Genomic DNA, 22,846 nt, shown 5'->3' on the forward strand with positions numbered 1-22,846 from the left:
GCCTGCTGGCTCGTGGCTCCGTCTGGAGATGCTCAGGAGCTCATTATTCAAAACTTCAAGCTCAACTTATGGGTAATCAGCACATCTGAAGAAATACACCATACCCAGATAACCAAAATGTGAAGAGACAAAAGCTATTATAGAAAATACTAACCTTAAGCATTAAGGTCTCACTTCTACAATAGGGACAATGTTCACTTATCTTCCAGTGAGCTAGAAATCTCAGTTAATGAATACCTGGAAAAGTTCTCAGCTCCACAACTCAAAAATAGTATTACAAAGGATAACTTTATGTCATTCTCCCTTATTAGTGATAGTTGGACAAACACGATAAAGCAACAATGTATTTTACAGGTGGCAAAAAAAGTTAAGTTATTTCTACAAAGAAATATTGATTACTATTTAGAAAGGAAAATTAAATATAAAACAAAACACTGATAAAAAGAAAAAGAAAATGGATTAACACAGATTGCTTTGGCCTGCCTTTACAATACCACTGTCACATAACATCTAGTTCGCCCTGCAAGGCATCAGTTATTCCAGAGAAAGGAATACTAGTCTCTTTTTATATGTATTTATATGTATTATATTCTTGTATTTTATATGTATTTTGTATTCTAAAGATTGAAATCCACCACACAGCAAACAGATAATAAATACAATGTTTATCCTAAGATAAAAATAAACCAAAAGAAGGACAAAGGAGAAAGGATGGCAGAAGGGATAAGAAAGAAATAGAAAATATTTGTAAGCAATTTCCTTTCCATCATTTGACAGTCTCATTCTCTCTGCTTTTAGCAATCTTCTCTTTCACCTGTTTTTTAATGCAGCTGTTTTGCCTCCTCTATAAGGGCATTGAAGAGACACCTCTGCAGCTGGCAAAGAGGGAAGGCTCTAAAGAAAAGCCCAGAAGGACCACAGACCTCCAGTCAATGGAGAGAGGCACTTTCACAGCAGGGCTACTAAGCTGTAAATATTAACATGAAAATCAAACACCCACAGAGAGCAGGAGCAGCCACATAACTCTTTCATTCCTGTACTCCACAGAGACCACTCTGGACACACCCCTGGGGCAGGATGTCACCTGTGGCCCTACACAGCTTTTGGGCACCCCCAGCTTAGTTATGGTACTTTCATTACAGGATCCAAGCAGAGGAAAGGCAACAAGGCAGGTCTCACTTGTAGCCCATTAAACAATAATAGGAATAATTACTTATTAACATTAAGCCTGAAAAATCTCACAATGTCTTGATGCCAAGGCTTCTCAGGAACATAAATGAAAGAATGTCACATGCACAGTGTACCACACATCCATAGAAGCAAGCTAAATCTACTCAGAATTTAATCTCTAAACACAGTCTGACAGTAAGGATTACTGCATACAAGCAACAACAGACCTTGAACTTGGCATTAAATGAAAAGGAAATATAGGTAGGCTTAAAGTTCCAGAAGAAATATTTTGGTATAAGCATCCTAATTATCAGGGGTTTGTGGCTGTAGCTGATAAACTTTATAAAAAAAAAAAAAAAAGAGGCCTGGGAAAAGTGTTTTTTATAAATGGGTATTTTTTTCAGGCTCATGAAAAAAAAAAAAAGTATCACTATTTCACCTATATCTGGACAAGACCAAGCAAAAAGTTCAAACTCTTCAACTGGAGACAGCTTGAGCTCAGACAATAGGAATACAAAGAAGGGACAGAACTATGCTTTTGCTGGGGAACAATAGGAGGAAATAACAGCAAACACCACAAACACTTCAGACCTGGTGGTAAATCCTCTCTCCACAGAATAAATGAGCACACAAACTTAAAACCCAGCATTGTTCTGTTTTCAGCTGGCAAGGACTAATGCTGTGTTCCTCCCTGGGATGCCCTGTGCCTATCCCAGAAACAGACAGTTAGGACACTATTATGGGGGATTTTTTTTTTTTTTTGTTATTCCTACAACAAATCCTTGTCTCTAACTGAAGGAAGAGCCATATCAGTGCCACACGAATGAGTGATTATCCATCAGGCAGTAATGGCTTTTTGCTGCTGCATCTCAACAAATGACCTAAAGGTGAAAGGTCACATACACTACATTTAATTCCCTAAACAGCCAAAGGAAATTCTGTGGTATACATAACTACCATACAAAATGAGGTTAAAAAAATGCATATACATGCTCAGACAGGCAGCACACTACAACACACCCATATGAGTCGACTTCTCTGATCAAGAACCACAGTCCAGCCAGTTCAAAGCTTGCTGCATGTCAGGGCAAATTAGATCATTTCTCTGTACTGTCCAGTACATCATGAGACATCTCTAGGGGGAAAAAAAAAAAAAAATCCACAACCCAGGCACTCCTCAATTGGCCTAGGCATGCAAGCTCAAAGCAACCTTGCAGCTTGAAATTACGAAAGAAAAAATTGGCTTCTGTTCAGAAGAATGGGGAGGGAGAAGAAAGGAGAAGGAATTAAGCTGGTTTTCTTATTAAAAGACCTGAAATGCAGTAATTGGGAAGGAAAATAAAAGCTGGCTCTTCTCATAAAATGACCTATTAATTACAAGTCTTCTCAAACCAGAGGCTTAGTGCTTTATCTCAGCTCCCACATTTTCTTCTCCCATCTCTTGCTCCTCTATGGCCTCTTGGAGATGGGCACAGATTCAGCAGCCTCTCAGCATTCCTCACTGTTGCTGTCCCCTGTGCAGGACAATATCTTTTACCTGCTGGCCACTCCACTGCTGAACACCTACCAGGGCAACCTCCTCTCCACACTTGTCAGCGTTCAACTCCCAGATGGTTCTACTACAGATGAGATGTATATTTACTATTCTTAACTAAAACAAAACAAAATTAGCCATTATTTCATATTTATTTACAATGGGGCTAAAATGCAAATGGGTGAGCCAGGAAATCTTCATCTGAGCCAAGGTGTTTAATGGCAAACTGTGGTATCCTTGGGGCAGCAGAATGTATGGGCAAACCACCAATTAACCCCAGAACAGCAGAATGTATGGGCAAACCACCAATTAACCCCAAAACCAACCAACCAAACAGAAATCCACCTCTCATCATCATGGAATCAGGAGATTTTGCGACAGGCAAAGCAAGTCTGCAGTGGCTGAAGACCTCACCGCAAGCCTGATGGTACACATCTATTTAAAAACATTGAACATGTTATTTACAAGCTACTTCTGAGTCACCCTGGTCTCTGGGGAATGTGCATTATATGTTCAAGAAATTGGAGTAGCTCTTTTATTTATGTTTCTTTAAAATGACTGGCAGATGGGGAAAAAACCTTCAGAGAAGTGGCCCCAGGCTGTCATGAAACATGTATTTAACACACCCACAGTAAACTACTAAACACTTCAGAAGGTACAGCCGCTGTAAATATGGAGTAGTTCCTTTTTAAAGTCTGATCTTTGGACTACTTAATTCAGCACAAATTTGAGATGTTCTGGGGAGTCAATTTATAGAGTAATTATTAGCCATATTTTCCATTAACATGATGACAGCGTATTCTGTAAGGGCAGAGCCATAATTTAAGACCTTTTCAAAATGAATCCCGGTGTTTGCTTTATTTTTAAGTTCTGATAGTAATGCCTTTTTCATGCCATATGTGGAAGGACCACAGTGAGCTGAAATAGAAATCTCAGATTTCCCAAAGTCAGGGTCTTATGCAAGTGAATCCCACACACAGGGAAGTTTTGTCTACCTGAACCAATTTCCAAGATTAAGTCTAAATCAGGAATATCCCAAGAGAAGCACAAGCTTCAATCATTAAAATCCCAGCAGACACACAGAATCCAGCCTAAGGTCTGGAACATATTTAATCAATTCACTGTGCTAACTCTCTACAGCTTCATAAAATAGCCAATAGTGCAATAACAGGGCCAGAAATTAATTGTACACGGGTTGGTGAATTACAGGGAAATAACAGGCAGCACTGGTATTTATTGCAGCAGGGTGATGTAGTTGCTGTTGAGGTACAACTGCAGCTCAGTAAAAACAGGTGAGAGACAGACAGTGTGTGTGTTCACACCTGGAGGGGGGGGTGAAGTGCTGCTTTCCATTAGAAAAGTAGCACTGGTTTTGCTGATAACAGTGTTATCTATATAAATATACATAGACACATTTATAAATACCAATCCCACTTATAAACAAGCTTGTAAACACAAAGAGGGAGGAATCAGAAATTTAAACTATTAAGCAATGAGAAAATGAATGAAATTAAGGGAAAATTGGATTGAATAAAAAATGCCAAGGAAGGGCATCAGAAATACTAGATAAAGGGGAAGCTCTCAGAAGTAAGACAAAAGAACCTCTTGTTTTGCTCTTTTTGGACTAGACTTGACAAATGCTTCAGTGTTGAGTTCTAACAAAGAGACAAGATCACATTCTAGGTCTTTTTGTTCTGCCTTTAACAAGTCTTCATAGTGATACACTGATGAGACCAGATACCAGATTGTTATCTAAATTCAGCTGCTAAATTCAGTGTTAAGACACTAAGTTCAAACCACACGTTGCCACATTTATTTCACAAGTCGAGCCTGAGGATGGATTCCTCCAAGATGAAGCAGCCCATAAGCATCATTCTCTCCCTGTGCAAAGATACTCTAAATGCCAGGGAAACAAAATCACGTAAGGCTCTGACAGTTCACCCTTCAGCACACAGACTGCAAACGCATCTCTGCACTAATCGTGCAGGCTGAAGAGGAAGCAAACACTTAGCTGCTGTTTGCATAGAGGCTGCTTGTAATTTGATGTAATGTACTGTACAGCAGTCAACACATATTGAAGAGAGAACATACACACTGCAGAGAAGGCAGAGAGACTGTGCTGACATCTAACACGTTTTAGTTACCCTATTATAGATGTTCTTTGAGTTCATCAAATTACCAATCAATTTATCTGATCTTTAAAAGCTGTGTACTGAGGTATATTAACTACTAAACTTCACAAGCTTGCCACAAAAAAAAGCCATTAAATGGGTGAATTGAGCACAAGGTACTGGATGTCAGTTTGTGTGTTGGCCACCAGCAACAAGGAAAGAAGCTCTCCCTGCAGACAGGGAGGCTACCAGGAGTATTAGCTCCCTCTAAAGACGCTGTTCAGCCCTTTCTGTGGATGCCCACAGAAAGCAGAAATTAGGGATGCTGCCCTCCCTGTCATGCTCTTACCCCAGCATGACATTTAATGCCTAAGAAAAACTGGAAAGGAGAAGAGGATAGAAGGTTGGAACCAGTTCAGATTGATGATTTCATGTTCGGTCCCTTTTCAGATTGTTCCTGTTCAGAAATTTAATTCATGCACAGGACAGGATCTTCCATTCTCTAAACATCAAAGGCTGTGCCCTGGGAGACTGATAGAGCCACTGCCACCTGAGAGCAGCATCCAGACAGGCAACCTGAGCAACTGGAAGTGATCTGAATGATTAGCATGGATCTTGTCAACCTATTTCAGAAAATTACACTGGGGATTATTCTTGAGTTCAGAAGATTAAAACAACAGTTTGATGAACTGGGTGCTTAACAGTAGTGCTTTACTGCCTTGAAAGGCAACTGCTTTTTTGGATCATAGATGTAAGTTCAAAGAAAGCATTGGTGGGTTTGTGAGAAGAAGGGTTCGCAGGAAGGGCTGAGGATGAATAGAGAACTGAACAAACTAGATAAGAAATGAAAATGAAATTGTAAAGAATATTTTAAGGTTCAATTATGGAGATTGGGACAAGAAATTCTTCTGAAAGGAAAATGCATTTTTTGAGACCAGAAGTTCACACTAGCTGTTCTTCCTCCAGGTACCCACAGCACTGGCTAGAGCAGTAAGCTGGTGCCTGGCAAGACTGTGAGTGGAGGCAAACAAAGCAGCCCTTAAACACATGGCAATAGCTCACACACAGCCCCAAGACACTACAGGAGGAAGCAAATAGTGTCAGTGACACCTGCCAGGACATATTAACTCATTGATCAAAGGGCACTGAATCTTAAATTCCCACTGAGAGGGCAGAGGGTTTGGTAGGAATTAACACCTGAACACAGTTTGTTTCTTCAAAGGTGAGCAAGTGATTCCTAGGTCTCATGGATACAGACAAGTCTGGCATCCCAACTCAAGGAATGGATTTCTCATCCCCTTCAACAGAAATCCCTTCCCACCTTTACCAGGTGACATCAGTTTGCACAGTCCCACAGAATCTGCTTTAAATCAATGATGAAGATCCAACATGAACATATTGTTCTGTAAGGCTTTTTTTTCAAGCTTCTATCACATTTTTTCTGCAGAATTTTTTATTGACACAAGTTGCCAGCCATAAACCAGAAATGACAGTGGACTTGCATGTAGGGGTGACCTTGGCACACCAAAGTGGGAGACAGCTCCAAGAAGAAGGATCAAGGCCAGTAAGAATAACAAACAAAAATAACTTCGCCTCCCATTCTTTACACATCCTAAATGCTTTACAAACATGAATTAAATGGGAAGTACAAGGGCAAAAAGAGATTAATTTAAACAAACCAAACAAGATGAATACCACACACAAAATTACAAGATTTGTGAAGTCAAGCAGAGAAAAAGGTGCAGTCAACCTTATTAATAAAAAAGGTATGTATTCAATGCATTCCTTTCCCACTTGCACAAAAACTCTACAGCTTATGAATACCTCTTGTGCTACTTACTGCTCTGAAAAAGTACAAGCAGAAAAATGTTGCATATTAATGCACCCACTGCTCACAGTAGTCCACAGCCGCCTAACAAGAGATAACGTGGGAGCCAGAGCTTAGGAAAATCCAAACAAAGAGGCATCATCTACAGCAAGGAGTTTAACTTTATCTTCCAAGATTACCTTCAGCCTTTCTCTGCTGTTTTACACTACTCCAAAGCGCTGCTCGTGTTTTTGTTGTAGTATAGCACTGCCCTTAGCTTTTGTCAGGTTAAACTCAGCAAGAGGCCAAATGCCAAAAGGAGTCAAATAAATATTTACTTGGGAGAAAGTACACAACTAATATGCTAAGTGAAATCTCCTGGCAGCTGAAGGGTTCCAGGAGAGACTGCACTTCTTTCTTATTACACTTTTTAAAGGATGTTTCTGCTGCTTGGAGAGACCAGGACAAAGCATACACAGAATCCCTAACAAAAATCCCAGTTCTGAGCAGTATATATGTTAACTGGTAACAACAAGCTCCTCCATCTCCCTCCCTGCTTCTCAGTAACAAACAAATGCATAAAAAAAATCATCTTGAGCTTCTCAAGTTGAGTATATCTAAGGTTCTCCCTACAGGTTATTAGTCTAACTCTCATTCTTTCTACTCAGAGGAACACTACAGCACAAAACCTCATTCAAAACAGTTGAGAGAAGATACACATTTTACAAAATAACTCAAATTACATGGATGAGATGTAAAATTACTGAAACAAGTCAGAGTTAGAAGTTTAACCACTTATAATAAATTAGTCAGGTCTCATTACTGGATTACTTATTGGAGATTAGACAGTCACATTGGAAACACAGGTGTGGAATGGAATGCCTGTATCACCAGCTCCAACCCTGTAATCACATAGAGTTATATTAGAAACAGTCAGTTCAAAGGAGCTTTTCCCTCTCATTTTCCTAATTACCAAAATATTTCAGACACTCCAAAACGAAAACATACAAGTGACCCAAGAGACAGAAATACACAACTACAAGAAACTATCAGAGTTAAAGTGAGAAAGACTAAGGGTTTTACCAGTGTAATGATCCTCTGCAAGGAATTTGCTCAATAAAATTTGATTTAAAAAAAATCTCTAAGAAGCATGCACCACACTACAGGCAGAACAAAGCCCACCATCCCTTCCCACACACATAACCCCTGACAAACTGACAATGAAGGATGTGGACACTACTGAAGGCTTGTGGAAAAATCCAACCTGGATTTTTCCCAGGCTGTTGGCTTTCTCAGCTCCAGCTTGGACCTTTCCCAGGCTGGGGATTTTTCTCAGAGACAAAACAAGAGAGGGAAGAAAGAGTAACACAGATAGACACCTGGTGTTGACCGCCGAGCCGTGTAAGTGTCTCATGATATTTTACAGAAAGTATGATTTCAAAGAGGTGTTGCCTTCTTGGACCAATGAGTCTTTTCTACTTTGCTTTGCACGATATATCTTATATAAATGCCATGGCTTTTCAATAAATTGCTGCTTCTTCTGCTTTCTGCATGAAGCCTGTGCTGCTGCATTACTCGCCATTCCTAATCAGACAGCGACAGAAGGGTGCAGTGGGAAGAATATTCCCAGCAACTAATCCCAGCATTGGTTTAATCCCAGTACACCCACTGTATATATTTAAGTCTGCACTCAAAACAGCGGAATGCTGCCAGTAGCAGCAGTGTGTGGCATTTGCTCAACAGAAGTCAGAAGTGCAAATCAAGTGTCAGGCACTACAAAGAAACAGAGAACCAAACAGTGACTCTGACACAGCTGCCACACATGTTCACAGTTCCCCTGTATCCTGAGCACTGTGCACACAATCCTGGTTCACAAACCCCTGAGGATTAAATACATGAGAAGTTCCAAAAATTACTAGCCAGGATGGTCAAAGTGTCTGAGGCAAGTACCTCATAAATTTGCTTTGATTACAGAATGGGTCAGGTTGGAAGGGACCCCAGTGGGTCATCTGGTCCCACCTACCTGTTCAAGAAAGGTCATCCCAGAGCACATAGCACAGGATTGTGTCCAGATGCTCCTTGACCGCCTCCAGTAAAGGAGATACCACAATCTCTTTTCCCATCAGTTCAGTTCTAACAGCTACCCCTGGACATTCAATCACAGCCAGGACCACCATACTGAACTAGATGGATCCTTACTGTGACACAGAACTGCTGCATTCACTGTCTCATTTCTTCCAGTGCTTTAGTAGAAGATGCAGGGAAAACTCCAAAAACTGAAATACTGCGATTATTTTTTTATATGTGCCTTTTCCTGTGAAAATTGTAATAAGACTGTCTGGAGAAACTGAGTTTCTCAAGATCTGCTTGAAATAAGGTATACCCCTAGTTCACCTCATGCAAAACTAAAGGTAAAGCCTTTTTAGCATTTTTATAGCTTTACTGTTTCACAACACTTTGCCCTCCCATTATAAGCTATTCCATCATATAGATGGAATAACTGAGATAGATGGACTAAATAATTGTTTCAAACTCCCAAAAGAGAAACGGCTATTAGAAAATGAGCAGGTTTTTCCTTCCAATTCTGTGCTCTGTCCAGTAGATTACAGTACTCTCTCAGAGATTACAAAATAAAAGGATAATGTATTCACACAATCTGCTACATTCAAGGGAACTACTGAGTTCAATTCTGGTCAATACATCTCAAAGACAGAGCTGCTAGGGGGAAAGTGCCAAAAGACAGACATGTAGAATGAGAAACCTGGAAAAAAAAAAAATCATTCACACAAGCAGAGGCTGAAAAGGCATGGACTGCTCCATTTAATGGGAAGGTAAAAGAGGGAACAGAAGCCTAACGATAATGAATAATGAGGAGAATTTCTTTTATCTCTTTCACATGAAAGATATTAAATGCAAAAGAATATTTGAAACTGATAACAGAGAATTTATAGAGTACATAAGTTAACCTGTGGCACACACTGCCACATGATGCTGGAGGCACAGAGCTAAACATGGCTACAGGAAAAATGCCTGAGATGCATAGAAGAACAATGGCACCAATCCAGCTTTCAGTGAATAAAAATACTGAATGAAAATAAACTCTCGTGCAGCAGGGCATGTGTCTGCCTCCAACTGACAACATTTAGGAAGACTCTTCTCAAAGCTGCTCTCCAAAAGTTTTCTTTGTGGCTTTGTTTTGGTGATGTTTTTTTCTTCTTCTTCCTTCAAAGTCTTTGCAAACTGACCACTGTCAGAGGAAACAAGATAGTCTGTGTGTTTGATTCACCAAGCAGCTCTTATGTTGTAAGGAGTGTGTAACACAATTACTCTTAGCATCCTACTGGGAAGGTACTGGATTTTTAACATCAACAGTTCAAAACATCCTTCAAAAACAAATCTCTAAGTCTCCTACTGTTGAATTCTGTCATTATGCAGAACTGGGGACAAAACCAACCTGGGCACAGCAGGGAAGGAGAAAGGGGAATTCCTGATAGCCTGATCCTTAGAAGGAGGAATTTCAGTTTGCTAACTCCACACTGAGCCATATTCATTCACTCACAGCCAAACACCTCTGAACTACCAGTGACCACACTTCAAGTGACCATCCCCTCTTAAAACAGCAGAGAAAGCAAAATCATATTTCAGAGCTCTCCCCCACCATCCCTTACTGACAGTTTTTTTCTAATATTGACACACACATACACAGATATATAAAAATACATCTAAGCCTGAGTTAGAAAGCTTTAGCACAGTGGAAGGAAAAATAAATAAATAAATGTCAAGGTCTGCGTGTATTCAACAAATAAAAGCAGAATTATATAAAAGCAACAGCTAATAAAAAAGATTGTTCTGTGCTACATTTTCCATCTTTCCAACCATTACAGGAATAAAATTATCCTCAGAGAAGATCAAAAACCTTTTTCAAAACTAATACAATTAAGCTTTATTACACTGTTTCAAGTACATTTCTCTCCTTTCCCTTCTAGCCCCCACCACCTCCCACTCCCATCCAGACTAACGGTTGGAGGCATTCTTCTATTTTATTACCAGCAAAATGCTAGTCTTTAAGGGTCAGAAACTATGCAGTGTTTTAAGAGAGGAAAGAAAACCTGTTCTTTTTATCTGTTTGCTTTTGTACACATAACAACTAGGAGACAGTTTCTCTGTAGCTCTGCAGTTTGAATAGGACTATGGGCAGCACACCTTACTCCCCTCCAAGAAGACCCTGCACTAAAATATCCACCACATTGTTTATAAAGTTGTCCCTGTAGCAAGAGACATGGACTTGAAAACACAAATGACAACAAAAGATTTCAAAAAGAGGACAATGAAGCCTGGACACAAACTGCTCCCCACTCCACTGTCCATAAAGGACAGACACACAGGTTTTCCCTGCAATTTCCACTTCATGAAACCAGATCCAGAGAGAAGAACATAATAGAAGCAAACAGCATGGGACCAAGAAATTGCAAAAATTCCCTTTGCCTGTGAACATATGGACAACTGTGATAATTAGAGTGATAGCTGCTAGATTGTTTGCAATTTCACTGAACAATCCCCATTATCTAGAAATAGAATTTAAAATACGAATGCAACACTGAGTGGTAGTTTTAATAGTTTATTTTTAATGAATTGTACGGATTAAACTGTTGCAAAATTGTATCATGTGAATTTGCTCACAGGCATGTTTTACCACTGATGGCTCAAAAAAATGCAGCATGGACAGTCATACAGTAGGAGGGAATGAAAAGAGGAATAGATATGCCAACAGCTTCCTACCATTTCTCTAATCTACAATTTCCCATGTTCCATCCTCACCATCCTGCTACATGTTGGTAGTAAAACTGATTGATTTCTCTGGCTCTTTACAACCCACCCTTTTCATTGTTTGCACTTCTTTTTAGTCACATAACACAACTACAAGTCGAATGTATGCAGCTCCCTGTCAGGAGGTCTAATTGCTTCAAATTGGAGAAGATTATTCTCCACATTTATTAAAAAATAAAGACTACTTATAACATTATTTCATTTTGCCAGGAAGTGAAGAACACATTAGTTCATAAGGAACAGCATGGCTGCTCCTATTTTTATGGCATCAATTTTTAAAAACTCATCATGGTAAACAATTAAACAGAGAAGCAAATCCCACGTTTAGGGGAAAGATTCAAATCCCTAAATGGATTTTCAAAGGTCATTTCAGGCTTAAAAGATGCTTGACAGTGTCTCTTTAAATAATGTTCATTTCAAAGGCTTATCCAGCAAGAAGCAGGCAGTGTACTGCAGCACCACTCTTTGAACTGTTTGGCTCCCCAGAGAAAAATTAATAATACAACTTTAATTCATATTTATAGCAAAATTTATGCTGTGGTGGTTGATTATTTCTTTTATTAAGGAAAGGATTTTTAACAAAAGGAATAAAAAACACGGCACTTGTTTGTTTTTTTCAATTTAGCTTTCATCTAAATCCCATGGTGAAAAAGATAATAGTTTGAACTACCAGAAATCATTTTTAAAAAATCATCCAGTTATAAAAACCTTTATCTTTCAAAGGTAAATTGCTCAAAAGATTTGTACAGCTTTTTCATCACTTATGTAAGGGGTAGGGGGCAGAAAAGATACTGTTAGCTGACAGTTCCAGGTTGCAGCACAACATATCTTGGTTCTCTATCTTTTGGATCCCCACAGATCCATGTCCTACCCCTGCAGGGGCCAGAAATAAAGACAACTCAGCCTTACCTTCTTCTCAATGCGGGCCAACTGCTCTTTATAGAAGTCCTCTTGTAGCTTCAACTCTGCCTCTCTGACTTGCAGCTGCATAGCCTGGGAAGGACAACAAAACAGAATCAGTAGAAGAAGAAATTAAAAATAAACAATTTAGTGCAAGGAAAGCATGTGCAATGTAGACTGGAAGGAACTAAAAAGAAAAAAAAAGCCAAAACAAAAAAACCACTGCTCAGGACTCCTGCATGGGATCCCCCTCAGTGGAACTACAAACCTTAAGAATTGCAGCTCATTTTGGGTTATCCCCTGACGTTTGAAATGCTCTCATTAGCATCATACTCGAACTCAAATCCTTGGTTTTACACTTCTTATTAAATGAAAACAGATAATCACAGAAAGGTGAACTTCTCCCATTCCCTTTTTCAGAACTCCATCTTATCCATGTCTGTTTTTCCATGAAACATGAAAGTCATTACTCCAATGTTCTTCACCTTACTTTAAAAAAAACCTACCAAATCCCCTCAAATCCTCCTCTTTATAAACCCTTGCCCCTTGGAGTGTCCAAAAGCTTCTAAGGATTAAATACTTCTCTACTACAGACATACATAGGACTACGCAGATAATTAAGTGCTCTCTTCACATGCTTTCTATGCATTCCCCATCAGCACCCTCGAAGTTCCTCTGGCTGGTGCTGCAGACTCAGAGGGGTATGGCTGCCAAGAGAATTTCTCCTCTATCTTTCAAACTACAAGCACAACACTTTCAAAACAGTATATCTGGTATTCATCAGCTAAACAGTGCTCAATTAAAAAGTCTGTGCGGGCACAGCAACAGCTGTAGCCTTCTAGTTCCTTACAGCCAGCACCACTTCATTATATTCCTACCCCTAAATTGAACCAGCATTAAGAAAACATGACATTGATGGAACTGAATCAAACTTTTGAAGTTTAAAAATAACAAGGAACATTAGCAAGAAAAGATGGCAGCTGTTCTTCGTCCCCCATCTCACCTCAAAATCTCCGGGGCCATGGAAGTTAACAGCAGGCAGAAGACCTTTCAAAGCCAGAATGATGAGCCTGCTTAACATGGACACAAACCCTGCCAGTCCAGAGCATCCCAGCAACACTCTCAACTTCTAATGATGCCATGACCACAGAAAATGCTGGTCCAACATGATTAAGCAGCTGGGACAGAAATATCCCCGTGGGCTCAGACCTGTCATTTTATGGCCAAAAGCCATTGCTAACGAGAAAAATTATATCTGAAAGCAAGTTGCTGTGCATGTCCTTCTTTCTGCTCCCCTGCTGATGGAAATACAGTGGTATAATAGGGCTTAGAAGAGATTTCAATCTAGGCAGTGAGGGTGGTTGATAAGCAAGCAAGAAAAGGATTATATGAAATAGGAAGATTGCAGGGGTGTGGTGGTGATGTGGGTTTTTTTGTTTTTAAAGAAAAAAAAAATATTTTTATTTCCATGTTTGCTGTCCCAGAACAAGACCAGGATAAGGCACAAGCAATAGAGACTCATACCTAAATCTTCTCTCTCAAAGGCACTTGATTAAAAGCAAAATCTTTGGATTTGTTTTAACCTATAGCTGCCGTACTACTTCCCACCTGCAAACCAGCTGGAATAGAATGGGAAGAGGGATGAGAATGAGCTACCCCATACATGCAGCCTGACAAAAGAAGTATCACAGCAACAATAGGAGCACCAATGGGTACTTTGTAAGTGCCAGAACTACAACCATTTTCTGGTAAGAGAAACATAGCTGTTCCTCTGAACAAATCTTCTACACAGTAAAGGAAATCTCAAGTAAAATGAAACAGATGTAAGAAGGTGGGGTGGTCTGGTGGGTGACCAAAGGACCCCAATTCTTCTGCAGGTTTTCTGCGTAACACCCATAAAATCAGAATACTCCACAAGTGATTTGCATTTCCTTAAGGGGAAAATAAGTAAGGAAAAGAAATAAGAGTGAGACAGTACTGATTCCTTTGCATGATTTGGATGGAAGGTGCATCATATGATGGAAGAAAAAAAAGAAAGTCAAATAATAAATTCTTATAAACTCAAGAAAGCTTCTGTTTAATCTAAATGATTACATATCAGTGCTAGTCTCCTGGGATAGTGGATATTCTGGCAGTACAAAATCAATACATGTAACAATACTAGTGTGCAAGAGGCTTTATTCTCTTTCTGGCAAGACATGGATCACAAACCCACACACTCAACTTTCCAGCCTGTGAATGTGTGACATCATTCACCAAGAAATCCAGCACACTGATCCTTACAACCCCAACACCTAATCTCTCAAGTGAGGTGCTGAGATGCAGACATGTTAGGGGTGTGCTGCTCTGCACAGTGACCACCCAAACTGACCTCACTGGAGCTGGCAGTGAGGAATGCCTCCACACCCATGCACCCTGCACCCTGTCTGCAGCAGACAGACATTCTGTTAGTCACTTCCCCAGGGTCCTGCAAAACTGAGGTCAAAGAACCAAAACTTGATCTCCCAACTGCAGACTACAACCTCAAAGCACTCTCCATTCTTCCCCCTAAGTAATTTATCCTCCATTGTCCCACTTATCACCCATAATGTATGATGAACTAGGGGTTACAGAGAAACCTTGTACTTGCAACATAAACATATTTTCAATGCCTTACTTGTTTTCAAGAGTTGCTGCTGTTTCAGTGCATTGAAGTACGCAGAGAAACACTCTATTCCTGACAGATCTGCTTCAAAGTTGCTTTCTGTTTCCCTCTATCCCCAGCTGTTATTACTGAAAACTTTAGTACACTTTATGATGATGTTTGAAGTACAAAGAGTATAGTAGAGCATGTGTCATCTGAAATATCCACTGTTCCAAACTGGGTTAGGCAACTAGGGACATTTTCAATGAATATAGGATATTTATTAAGAGTTTCTCTCGTCCTGCTGCTTATTCCCTACCTGAAGTTAGAAGCTTGTGATGTCCCAGACAGAACTGGCTGCTTTGGAGATGATTACAATTTCACAGGGGATTGAGATTTCAAGTGCCAAACAAAGCCTCAATACACTTTTTGAAAAAAAAGGCCTTTAGAACTAAAAAAAGGAAGGAGAAGGGAAAACATGCACATGATAACACACTGATTTGAAAATCAGATATCAGAAAGCTGCATTTCACTTCCAAGCTGCACAACTACACTGGAGTTTGAATATATTGTGCAAGAGGTGACCAAAGTCCAGAGATGACATCTAAGACTGTGTAGAACACAGACAGCGTTATGTCCAAGAAGTATGAACACAGAAACAAAACAGACAGGGAAGAAAGAGCATACTCAGCTATAGAACACAGGAATGCACTCAAAACTTAGAAAAGATGATGTATTTATAAAATAACATGTATGCAACTGGCCATTGCCCTCTGTACAAAAGCTAGGTATAAGATGTATCCAAGAAATATTCAAGAATCTTCAGAATTCACAAGGATTGCATTCTTACAAAAGGCATATCCATTCTTACAATGGAGGCATACTACTAACACACTGCTACAGCTTCCATGGGCATGGATCCATGGACTGGTTGGGTGCTCTTTCAGATTTTTCCTTTGCTTTTCTTCACATTTTTTCTGCAGCCCAAGGTTTTTCAGGTTATCTCAGTGCTGCTCTGAACAGTGACAAAGAGCCAGGGCAGAGTTATGTGATTCTCTGCCTCCTTCTCTCCCTTTATCAAGTAACCCATTTAGAAACAAACAGTGCAAGCACATTTCTAAAGCTATACATTATATACTGGCTCAACTAAAGAATTCGAGCACTGGCCTGCTAGCTGAAAGACAGGCCAAAAGAAATATTTTACAAGCTCCTAATTGAGGTAATGAAATATTATTGGTTCATTCTCTATGAACAAAACCAGACACTTTTAGCCTTGTCCTGAACTGACACCAACATGCCACACATCAGACTGTGGAACTGATATAGAGCTGGGCTTCACTCTAGTTACAACCATTCCCAGATTAGCTTTGGCTCTGTCACACTCCAAAATATCACCAGATTTTTATTATTTTTAATCACAGTCCCACCTTATCACCTTGTTAAACATGAATACTAGGGCAGAAATCTGTTTGGAGAAAAAAAAAAGGGCTTATTGGCAGGGTCAGATGATAGTAAGGAATGTGGCACCCAGGAATAAAGTGCAGAGATAGCACAGCCCACAGCTGACAGCTACCACCTCTCCCCAGTACTGCTTGGGTTCTGGGATTTGGGAAGAGGATGTGGAGAAGACTCTACTGGAGGACAAAAAAACCTAAAAACTTACTCTCTGCAAAGGGCAACTCAAGCTAGAAGGAAAGGTCCACCTCAGCCAATAAAGTACTTCCTAAAAGGCAAGTCACAGCACTTGGCAAGATTGCTGCAAAAATATTTATCTTCTTGGCAAAGCACTTCCACCACTCACAGACAAACTAGCAAGACGATGCCTAGATAATCAGTCAGAAGTAATGCAGGGAAATAAGCTACAAGGATAAAGGAAAGGATCTCAAGTCTATCAAATGCCTAGTTTCTCCATCATCCTGTCTTTGCTCAGAGGAGTTATCAGCTTCCCCCAAAGGTACACAGCTACATCTCTGCAGCAGCACAGCAGAGATGTTTTGGCTAGGCACCTCAGCTTGCAACACTTCACAACTGCAAATTCTAATACCTCATGCTTTCCCAAGTGTCTTCCAGTCCTGGTAGCAGTCCAGGTGGCAGGGGAGAAAAACAAAGGCTATTAAGGACTCCAAGATGAGAAGGAGGAATTGACAGCAATTCACTAAAGAACAGAGCTAACTCCAAAATTAGCTAGCTGGCATGTTTCTGGCCAAGTCTAAAGGGAATGGCAGAGCCGAAAGGGCAACACTGAAATAGTAAGAGGCAATTTGTGTACTTCATGCCCAAGACTGAATAGCAGAACTTTACAGGAAGGCTTGTACCAAGCAAGTAGCCACAGGGGAGCCTTGACTCAACCTCCACTGGCATCAGCAGAAATATCACCATTACTGTGGAGCTGTCTGCAATCACTGTTCCAGACAAGAGGCCTAAAAAACCACTGGCTTTTTGTCCTACCTTGCATTCTATTGAAGGCAGGTTACCAGGTTCTGTTTTAAAAACCAGATGCAACTTATGGCCTTAAAAAGCAATACTGGCATAACCTTAATTTCCTCCTGTTTCTGCTACTCTCTCTCAGGCAACAATACACATCACCAGATCAAGTTTGGTTTCAGCAGCTGTAAGCTACACAAAAGGAACCAGTGAAAATCTTTATGGAGGAAATAATATACAATTTTCTAGCTGAACACCTTTTAAAATGTAATGACAGAAAATAAAATCCTGCATCTGTGTTCAGCAATAACAATCTGTACACGCGCAGTAACAATATGACACTTGGAATAAGCAAGATCCAGAAAAAAAAAGAGAGAGCTTACCCAGGCGTCCAAATCCACAGGCTTGGAATAAAGAGAGCAGAAGATAGAAAGGGAAAGAGAAGAAAAAAGGGAAATCAGTGATTTTTGGAGGCTGCCTGCTGCTGTGCAATATAGCTTTTAGGATGACAAGTTTAGAAAAGTTCCTTTAAATGACAAGCATCTTAAGCAATGCAGTGCTGTCCCCTGTTGGGAACTGTGCTGTTAAAGCAAAACAAAAGCACATGCACCCCCTAAACCAAACCCAGAGCAAAGTCCCCACAGCCTGCTGCAGGACCCCCATTTAGGGTGGGAGCTAAGCAAAGGCAGCTGGGTAACAGCCAGTTCCAGGGAGCCATGCAAGGTGCTGCACAGTGTCAGAGATGCTGATACACAACATGCACCAGAGAATGTGGCAGTGCTGGGCACACTCAAAAGGAGGTGGTCAACAACTCTGCTGCTTCCAATCATGTGCCAAGAACAAGTAATCTTCTAAAGGGCATTTGTGAATGCACAAGCTGACCTACGCAGCAAGTCACCATCTTCCAAGGACAATTTCAAAGAGTGATTCCTAACAGAAAGCCAGTTGACTGATCAGGTTCCCAACCAGATTCCCCTTCATAGGCAACTGAAAACCTCTTGAGTGCTGAGTTCAAACCTCTGTCAGAGCCAAGCTGCCTCCACCTGCTCCTTCTTTTGTCCATGAGCCTATTTAAGCACGCAGACAAGCAGATAAAGCAGACTGCAGTATTGCCTGCTCTTTACTTGTTACTACCTTTTACTTACACATTAACACAGCAGCAGCAAAGCAAGTACAAGATGATAAACATTTCATGCCCATAACCACCTCCTTTTGAAGCCAAGGCATTTATGAGACAGGCACAACTCTCATTTGCTATAAAGGGCTGCAAGCCTTCCCTGCCTCTCAGGGCTACCTTCAATCAGCAGCACATTGGCTAAGCAGGAACTTCAGAATGGCTGGCCTTTTTTCATTATGATTATTTATTTGAGGGGAGTTGACAGGGCACAAAGAACTTTCCTCTTGGTCATAGTTCACTGCCAGAGGGAGCAGACGGTGGAGGGTAATATTTTTATGGGATCTGTCATCATTTTAATGGCACAGAGTGACTACTTCAGGTAACTGAGGGATGATGTGTTATCAGCTCAGAGGGTTGTAACTGAACATCTACATTTCAACTGAGAAAAGCCAATTCCCCCCTTTCTGCAGACAGGTTTGATATAGCAGCATCAAGTCCTTGGCCAAACAAACCAATACACAACAGGTGTTTACTGGTAATCACTGACCAATTTTGACAGAAGCCTGGTTTGAATAACACTTTTCTTCTTGATGATTTTTACAGTCAGGATAGATGTGCTTAATTTTGTTTTTACATTTTAGCAATTGCAAGTTTGTCCATCCTCAGCAGATGGACAGGAGGAAAACAGCACTCTTCATGGTGCTTGCTATTATTTCAGCAGGTAGGTCATGCACACCACTAACTCTTTATTGGATGTGCATCTGTCATCCCTGGGTGCCTGAGCCATGAACTGACACATTCCTGGTGGACAAACACTCACATTACAAAAGAAACAAAACTCAGTGGCACTGGACAGGGGCTGAGAAGCAAGAGCTTCTCAGGAGAAGGAACCACCCCTATGATGCATGTGACCCGTAAGACACAATGCACAGCAGCAGAATTAGGGTTTTAGAGAATATAATAACACTGTTGCTAATCACAGAGCATGTCTTCTGCAGGTCCTGCCAAGGCCTCTAATCCTGTCGACCTTCAGCAGAGGGAAAAGTTATTACTCCAAGGATAGGAATAGATTCACTCCTCTGAATGGAAACAGGCAAAGTAGAACATGTAGTAGTACATATTGCTGCACTGGAAAAATACGCCCTGACTAAATAAAATACACTAATAAAATAATACAAAAAGGAAAATTCAAGAGGGCTACTGGTTTAAATTTTCCTAACTTCTTAGCATTTGCCAAGATCTCTTGCAGACCTGCATTTACCAGTTGTGGTAACAAGAGACACAGCCATTCCATCAGTATTTCTGAAGTTTAAGCAATCCATTTAAGAAACGAGCAATATCTGGTTTCCTTGCTCCCTAAGTGAGCTTCACTTTCAGCTCCCAGATGGCAGCTTATGAGTTTTATAATTCCAGCCCTGGGATACAAGTCATCTTTCAACACCCTTGGTCAATACTTCTGAACTCTTCTGCCGAAAAGGTTTTTTTTCTTTTTCAGGTAACCCACTAGACAGCAGGAACCAGAATAAATACTGGACTTAATTGTTTGAGGTCAAAACCCAGTCAAGATATTAGTCCTAACTGTAGAATTGTCCCAGTCAAGATATTGCCCTAACAAGCAGAAGGTTACTGAAACAGGATCTCAGGCCAAATCAGCAGCCTTTGTCCTAGGGATTCATACAGACACTTGGGGAATTCTCTGCCTGGATATGGGAACTATGCATGTAATGCATCTGTGCTTCTGAAAATTTCAGATTTGAGCACTGATTATTCAGGCAGGGGATGCCTTCCCACACACACACCAACTTTCAATGGAAAGAAAACAGCACCAAAATCGTATTTCACTCATAAGGGCAATTTCCAGCAACTTTTCCCTGACTCACTATACTACATCACCCTTACACATGGTGCACACCACTCAAGTCTGTCACACTCTGGGGAAACGTAAAAATGGCAGTGAGCAATCAAAACACAGTTCTGTGATTTGCAGGGAGGGAGGAAGGACCAGCACAGGGCAGCAGCCTTTGGAAGGACAATGCCTTTGTTACCTGACTGGAACCAGCCTCCCCCTAAAGTCAATTTCCTTGCCATAGTCAATAGCTCTGTCACAGAACAGATTTCACTGCAGTGTGACCAATGACTCAGGAATCCAGACTACCAGCTTGGTAGAGATCTACTTAAGAACTCAACACAAAGTATTTTTAGGGGAACTGCCAGCTTTGGGAGCGGAAGATAGAGTGGGAGATGCGAGAAATGAGAGGCAGCAGGTGCCCAAAACCCAAGACAGCTGTTGGCAACAACTTTTGCACTCATGTCAGTATCTGAAGAACTCTGCAGCACATATTCCAACATCTTGATGGCCAGACTTCATCACTGAATGAGCAAACAGTCATTTCTTCCTAAAGCATAATCCAGCTCTAAATTTATCATGGTCCACAATGATAGGAATTCAAGTATTTAAAGAATATATCTAGACATTCAGTAGCCACTCCAGACTCTTCAACTCTTCCAGTTTAGTGAAAAATTGAAGCAGTATCAATATTAAATGTAATGAGAGTCTGAGATGTAACTAACTGAAAAAAGAGGGAGAAGGAAGAGTCACTGAACAGCAATCAATTTTGAAGGCAGGCTGTGATGAAATTATTTAACTCTAGTGCATACAGACCATACACAATTCTATAAACATGAAGATGGGAAGCAGCCAAAAAAATCTTGGCCCTTTTGCAATTCAGGGACAACTGTATCCTAATACTTATGGCACAGCTACAAATAGGTTTGCAATGGTGACCATTCATGATTTTCATTTAAAACAAGATTAAGAGAGACCTATTTTATAAAATCCAAAGTAAACCATCTGCTTTCATTGCTTGCTTTAATACTCCAGCCCATTTCCGCATTCTCCTTTTCCCATCACCACTTCTGTACATGCATACATATAGTTTTCATTTTGTAGGCTGCCAACAGACAAGGCATTCAGAGGTTTTAGAAATCTTGCAGAGTATGGGTTCTCTAGAGATGTATGCTCAAGATGCTTATTTCTGATAGTAGGCGAGTCAACAACTTGCTCTAAATTTTTACCTTCTTGCTTAAATTCCTACTCTGCCTATTAGGCTTAAGAATCTCCAAGTCCCTGACCAATTTAGAACAAGAAAAACAAACCAACAACCAAAACTTCACAAAAGGGCATAATGAAATATTCTGTATTATGACCTTCTATCCCAGAATATATTTCAGACTGAGTCAATGAGGTATTTCTTGTAGAGCTAGAAACGAAGGCCACTCAACTCTTCTTGGATTATTTCTAGCTCATAATCATTAATGCAGACTCCCATTACACTAGCCTAAGGGTGGCATATGGCTTTCCAGGGATAGGACAGACGGGGGAAATAACAGTTATGCATGCCTACATCCCAATCTCATTGCTGTGCCTGCATATGGGGACAGAGCTCTCTCTTGCCAGATTCCTAAATACCAAATATATTAGCTTTTGAGTCAAACACAGTACCTCACAAACAACCACTGCTTTGGAAAAAAAATCAAGATGGCATTCATTATCAACCCATGTGCCTCCAAAGCAGTAAAAATTATGAACCCTGCCTGTTCAGAAGGACTTCCCTTCCCACATTTGCTCTCAGATACTACACACAATTTTTAGCTGCCCTTGAACAAAACAGATATTTATAGGCACCAGCCAATGGATACAGGCTAGCATAGTAAAATGAATACAAATTTCCTGCCACCAGATTAGAAACCTATTTTTTTTTTAATTTAAAAGTTATTATCTCAAACCCTATACAGTTTAAAAGCAAAGCAATTGACTTTGGAACTGCTTTTTAATACAGAGAGACTGTCATAATTACATACTTAAGTAAGAAAATTCTTGAAAGCCTTCAGCCACAGTCATGCATCCTCTGTCTATGAATTCTTTGTGGAGAATCTATGAATTCTTTGTGGCAGGTGGAGAATCAGGTGTACTTTTGAACAACTCAGCTTGTTTTTACCCCTTTGACAGCCTTGCAAATTTTCCTCTTTGCCTTGCTCTTTCATCCTAGACATACACAAAGCATACTTTACACAGCCTTACACGGTCAGTATCATTCTGGGAGCAGATTCCAAGCTACCAACCTGCCAAGGTGCATGTGATAAAGACATACAGTAATTAACATTCAGTATAAATCATGTGGATTCCAAAGCCTTACTGGAATGCCCACATAAAGCATAGGGGACACAAAATAAATGGCCTAGGGTAGTCCACATACATAATCATGCTTGTAGTAGAAATAAAAACATATGCCAAGTATAATCAGAGACTACCCAGGAAATTAAAAGCACAGAA

At 40.3% G+C, this 22,846-nt stretch overlaps 1 protein-coding gene across 1 annotated transcript in view; it reads right to left on the reverse strand.

Moving 5' to 3' along the window:
• CHCHD6 (coiled-coil-helix-coiled-coil-helix domain containing 6) overlaps positions 1-22,846 on the reverse strand; it is a 108,041-nt gene that overhangs the window by 60,361 nt on the left and 24,834 nt on the right. The window contains exons 5-6 of the mRNA XM_056501730.1: positions 17,780-17,800; positions 12,359-12,442 (exon numbers count right to left, since the gene is read on the reverse strand). Of these exons, the coding sequence (XP_056357705.1) occupies positions 12,359-12,442; positions 17,780-17,800 (105 nt within the window). The remainder of the gene's footprint in view (positions 1-12,358; positions 12,443-17,779; positions 17,801-22,846) is intronic.

This window comes from Oenanthe melanoleuca, chromosome 12 (assembly GCF_029582105.1).
Source record: "Oenanthe melanoleuca isolate GR-GAL-2019-014 chromosome 12, OMel1.0, whole genome shotgun sequence".
Lineage (NCBI taxonomy): Eukaryota > Metazoa > Chordata > Aves > Passeriformes > Muscicapidae > Oenanthe > Oenanthe melanoleuca.